Consider the following 6,000-nt stretch of genomic DNA (forward strand, 5'->3'; position numbering starts at 1 on the left):
GGGGGGATTTGGGGAGAAAAGGCAGAAAAAAAAAAAAGAAAGAAGAAAGGAAATATAATTACAGGTATAGAGAGTTTTAAATTATGAAAGATAACTCAGAATAAACTAGAAAATTTTCCAGAAAATCTGACTCAAGATCCCAAACAGATCAACACCATGGGAAAAAAATCTATTCTCCAAAAAAAGGCATCAGTCTCAGATAGTTTTTCAAGAAACTTCTATAAGCCTAAATTGCTTATGTTCTTTAAACTGTTCCAGAGAAGAGAAATTATAAGAATAGTAAGATTTTAACATTTATTAAGTACTTAATATGTGCCAGGCCCTGTGCTAAGCAATTTATATACATTATCATGTTCAAAAACGGAAAGCTTACAAATTCATTGAAAGAAATTAGTATAAATGGATCAGAAAACTTAAAGAAATCACACATACTCATAAAAATTGATCATATCTATAAAAACAGATAATAGCTTAAATAAAAGAGTACTAAATGGAATCTAGCTATCAATTAAAACAGTAGTATGCCATGACCAAAGACACTTTTTCCTCCTGGGAATTAAAAAATGGTTCGTCATAAAGAAACCTATTGATATAATTCATTGTATAAAAGGTAAAAGGACACCTCCATAGAGTCCAAAAGAACACTCATTCTTGAGTTAAAAATAAAATAAAGTAAAATAACAGCAAGAACAAAACTCTTAGTAAACTGGAAATGGGAGGCAGGCAACTTTCATAATGTGACTTTAAAAAGTTACCTAAGGAAGTCAATAACAAGCAGCCTACTGAGCAAGAAAACATAAGAAACTTTCTGGTGAAAGAAAGGAATAAGATAAAGTTGCCTTTTCTAATCACTTCTGTGAATTATTCAATATTGTTTTGGCCAATGAAACAAGCTACAAAGAGGTAATATGTGTAAATGCTGGAAAGAAAAAAGTTTTTATTATTCGCAGATACGACTGCTCACCCAGAAAACCCAAACAATCAATTGAAAAACTTACAAGAATAAAAGAGCTCAACAAGATGACTAAATGTTACTGTACATAAATTAAGAGCATTAGTGAATGTTAATGATAACCAGTGAGAAATCATAATGGAAACATATTCCATTCATAATATTATTCAATATTATAAGTTTAACTCTAAAAGCTCAAGACATGTGAAAAACTATAACAACTAAAAGGTATAACCAGAGATGAGGCCAATTCTCCCTAGATTTAATGCAATTTCAAGAAAAATCCCAATGAATATGTAAGTTCTGAAACTGCATAAATTATAAGAGCAAAGGAAAAGCAAAATCATTTTTGAAGAAGAATGGCAACACGCCCTATCGAATGCAAAGCTACAGACTTCCTTACAGCAGTAAGGATTACCCTAGGAATAGTCAGATGATTGGCACAGAACAGAGATCTTCAAACACACCCATGACTACGTGGGCATTTAGTACATGATCTAAAGGGCATTTCAGAGGAAAGCAAGAGTGGATTATTCAATAAAAGTTGAGAGAACTGGTTTTCCATTTGGAGAGAAAAGCAAAGTAAGGATTCCTCCTTTATACCACGCACAAAAATAAATTCCACAGGAATTAAAGATTTAATTATAAAAACAAAACCATGAAATTACTAAACTAGAGTATGTATAAGAAAATATCTTTAACATTGGAATGGGAACAACGTTTCCTAGGATGATCAAAGCCAGACACCACAAAGGAAGAGATTAACGGATTTGACTATATAAAACTAAAAACCTAAACACAATACCTCATATTAAATGAAATGACAAAGGTCAACATGGGAAAAATATTTGCACTATAACAGGCTCTTATAATTAGAGGCTAACTCCTCGAAAGAAAAAAAGAAACCCAAATAGGCAAAGGACGTAAATAGGCAATTCACAACGAAAAAACACAATTGGCCAATAAACACATGAAAAGCCACTGAACCCAACCTTAACAACAGAGAGAGAAAATCACATTCAAACGGTAATATCAGCTGTTGAGGAATCCGGGGAGAACACATGCCAGTGGTGCAGGTGGTAAATCTCCATGCAGGAAGCAAGCCACACTCAGTTTAGCAGGGCTGTAGTTTGCAGTGTGTTCCCAGTGGGCAAAGAGCACCTTCCCTTTGCAAGCAGATCCCCCAGAACGAGGACATACAGAATCTTATACAAGCAATCTATTGGGGGGAGGGTCAAAAGTTCACCTAGGTATGCTACCATTTTGGCTAAAGGGGGGAAAATAAGACCATACACTCCAATAAATCTGTGTATTTCTTCACAAGGAAACTCTGGAAACATTCAAAACTAGTAACAATAGTTAACTGGATGGGGGACGGAGAAGTGGTAGGAATCAGGCAAATGCAGACAGGGGAACGCAGACTTTGCCTTCCCTCTTTATAAATTTTTTGTGATTTTTTGAATCACATAAATGTATTATCTATCAAAAAACTGAATCAAAATCTTGTGCTGTTTAATAAAAATAATGATAACTGGAGTTGATTTTTTTTTCACAGACATTCCCACATAGCACTGTGTTAACAGTTTTGACTTTTCAGACAGAAAAAGTAACTTCCTGCGTTTCATCCTCGAGCCCAGCTAGAGACCTCAGGCAGAGCTCGTGGAAAACTGCACTCTGAGACTTGCTAAGGGGCAGTTTGGTAACACGTATCAGAACATAAAATTTCCATACTCCTTCACCCAGCAATGGCATTTCTAAAAATTTATCCTAAAGAAATTACTGGATAAGAGTACAAAGATGATCCTATAGCATTCTTTATTACAGGGGGAAACTGGAAACTATTTACTACCTTCTCGCGTGGGATAGCATAAATTGTGGTCATGGCCACAGATGCTGCTGGTCTGCGGACCACACTTTGAGTTGCAAGACCCTAGTTCCTCGTCCCACGCTCCCAGCGCTGTGACTCTTTGGATCTCTGCTCCCCCGCACCCTCTACCTGGCTCTTGGATGCGCCACCCCAACCCCGGGGCGTCCCGCTCACCTAGTCAGCGTAGGGGTGCGGTGGTTGGGGTTGGAGCAGAAGATGTTGTTGGACTTGCGCGTGCCGTCCAGGAACTCGCGCACCGACTCGTTGCGGAGCTCTTGCAGGGGTCGGGCCTCATGCTTGAGGAACCACTGGTGCGCCTCGACGCACTTGGAGCAGAGGAGCTGCTCGCACTCGAAGCACCAGAAGTTGGCGGACTCTTTGCAGCGGGTGCAAATGGCCTGCGCTTCCACGATCTGCCGGTACACCGACAGGCGCCGCTGCAGACTCTCGAAGAAGACATTATCCAGGGCCAGCCAGTCAGCGCCTGGGGGCGGGGTTGCCTGGCAGATGGGGCATCGCACGCCTGGCACCTCCAGGCATCCTGAGCACAGCGTGTGTAGACAAGGCAGCAACTTAGGGCACTTGGCTTCTGCCTGGCAGCCCTGGCAGCGCAGGAACTGGAATTCCTCCTCTGTGGTTTGCTGGGGGACCAGACAGGGAGGGAAGGCCTTAAGTCCCAGGAGTTCCTACCCACCGGACACCCACCCCTATGTCTGGAGGCTGGAATGGGCCTTCATGTTCCATTCCAGGCAATTATTGGATGATGCAAAACCCAGGCTATCAGTAACCCAATCTCCCATTTACTCAGGCTTCTGGCTCTCACCCCACCATTAACTGAGCACCCACTTCCCCTGAGACACAGTACCAGGCCCTGAGATACAAGGATATATAGGATACATTCCTCCCTTCAAGGAACTCAGTTTAGAAAGTATATACATTAAGTATCAAGCTCACATAAAGTGCTTAATACAGTTTGGGAGTACCTCAAAAAAGTTAAACATGGAACTACCATATGACCCAGCAGTTCCACTTCTAGATACATACCCCAAAGGACTGAAAACACGGACCCAAACAGATACTTGCACACCCATGTTCACAGGAGCATTATTCACAACAGCCAGAAGTGGAAATAACCCAAGTGTTCATCAACAAATGAATGAATAAACAAACTGTGGTCTACTCATACAATGGAATATTATTTAGCCTTAAAGAAGGAAATTCTGCTACAACATGGATGAACCTCGAAGACATTATGCTAAATGAAATAAGCCAGACACAAAAGGAGAAATCTTGCACGATTCCACTGATATGAAATACCAGGAGCTGGTGGGAAGGAAGAATAAGAAGCTATTGCTTAAAGGGTATAGAGTTTCTGTTTGGGGTGATGAAAAAATTCTGTAAATAGACTGTGGTGATGGTTACACAACATCGTGAATATACTTAATGCCACTTAATTGTACACTCATAAATGGTTAACAATGGTAAATTTTATGTTATAGGTATTTAACCACAGTAAAAAAAAATGCAAAAAAAGAAAGTGCTCAATAGAGTACCTGGCACATGAGAAGTGCTCATAAATGTTAACTAGCTGGGGGAGTTGCCCAGAAGACTAAGGCAAAGCTTCCAGGAGGAGGACCCAGTAAGCCCCCTTGGGGATGGGGGTTGGGTGGGCAGGGTTTTCCAAGAAGGATCTGGAAGGCTTCCTAGAGGAGAAACCACAGGAGCTGTGAGGCCTTAGCTGATACATCTCTCTCGTCTGGGCCACAGTTTCCCACCTTCTGATCTGGGCACTTAGATTTAAGTTTGTCCACACCTGGGACATTCCCCTGGCTTCAGGTGGGGGCAACAGGGCTACTACCTTCATCCTCCCTAATCTGTGGTCCTTCCCCTGAAGCAAGGGCTACCTGGCAAGTCGTAAGGATCAGTAGGAGAGTCCAGTTCCAGGTGCCACCGACCCTCGGCATCTTGCCCCCCTGCTCCTAGAGAATCGCAGCCCACAGAGGCTCCCCTAACTCATCCTAATTCCCTTTTCTGTTCTCCACTACCCTTATCACAGCCAAGAGGGTCAGGACCCCAAGATCTGGTCTTCCCTCTGTGTCACTCTTTAAGGTACTTGGCCAAGTTTGCCTTTTCCTTCCCACCTCTCCCCTCCACCACAGCCAGTCAACAAGGCCTCAACCCCATCTCCCCAAACCCAGTAGTACCTCTGTGGGGCAGTGGCTGGGACTGGGCTGGTGGCCTTCTGAAAGGGACTCCGGGGGAGGCATGGTGGGTGCGTGGGGCAGCGCAGAGTCCTGAGGGGGCCCCGGAGATCTGGCGGATACAGGGTCCTGCTGCATGGAGCCCAGCTCAGTTTCGATTCTCGGTTTTGATCTTGCAGGGCGGGAAGCGAAGCTGAACAAGACGTGTCCGCCAGATGGCTGAGTCTCAAGCAGTAGGAAAGAGGAGGTGCCCACTCAGAGCCCGCCCCCCAAGAGGAAGTGAGACAGAAGCTGGGGGCGGTTCTAGGGGCAGAGAGGCAGGCTGAATTTTGAAGACACACCCAGAGGGGAGAGGAGGAGAGAGGAGGAGAGGAGTAGATGCACAGCTGACCTGGGGGTAAAGGAATAGCGGCAGGGCTGAGCAGGAGGGAGGCAGCCCTCAGCCTCGGCTGCGAGCCACACATTCAGCTCACACTGGCACAGCTTTGTCCCAGCCCCTAGCTGGGAACTGGGGGCACAGAGACGAGTCACACATGGCCCTTCCTTTAGAAGAACCCCTGATCTAGTGGAAGAGCAGGTCCCTAAACTGAGATTTTCACAAAGTATTGGGACTGGCTGGAAAGGAGAGCCTTTAGCTGCGACTTGGAGGAACGGTGGGAATTCACAGGGGATTCAGGGATTGGGGGAACACTCAGAGAGAACAGCATGTGCAAAGGCAGGGAGGTTGGAAATACGAGAGCACGTTTGGAAAGTAGTTTTGGTTATTTTCAGATCTAAGAGGGGACCCATGAGCAATGTCAGCCCAGGAGTGGTCTGGGCAAGATCATAGCTAAGAAGATGGACCAGTTCTGCGGGGGACAGTTGGTTTGGAACCAAGGAACAACACGATCCCTTCTGCATGTTGGAACAGTCACTCTGACAACCTGAGAGACACTGGGAGGACACTGAGTGCAGATAAGAGGAACAGGATGATGACTTGG

The 6,000-nt window shown here is 44.2% G+C and overlaps 1 protein-coding gene across 3 annotated transcripts in view; it reads right to left on the minus strand.

Annotated features, from left to right (window-relative positions):
• The window catches only part of LOC124233089 (protein PML-like), a 46,709-nt gene extending 41,422 nt beyond the window's left edge, over positions 1-5,287 (minus strand). The window contains exons 1-2 of one of the 3 annotated variants that reach the window (XM_046650190.1): positions 5,024-5,287; positions 2,994-3,460 (exon numbers count right to left, since the gene is read on the minus strand). In XM_046650190.1, the coding sequence (XP_046506146.1) occupies positions 2,994-3,460; positions 5,024-5,158 (602 nt within the window). In that variant the 5' untranslated portion in view covers positions 5,159-5,287. The remainder of the gene's footprint in view (positions 1-2,993; positions 3,461-5,023) is intronic. The other 2 variants (XM_046650191.1, XM_046650192.1) reach the window with 2 other exon arrangements.
• Between the last annotated feature and the right edge of the window lie 713 nt (positions 5,288-6,000).

Source organism: Equus quagga, unplaced genomic scaffold (genome assembly GCF_021613505.1).
Source record: "Equus quagga isolate Etosha38 unplaced genomic scaffold, UCLA_HA_Equagga_1.0 153_RagTag, whole genome shotgun sequence".
Lineage (NCBI taxonomy): Eukaryota > Metazoa > Chordata > Mammalia > Perissodactyla > Equidae > Equus > Equus quagga.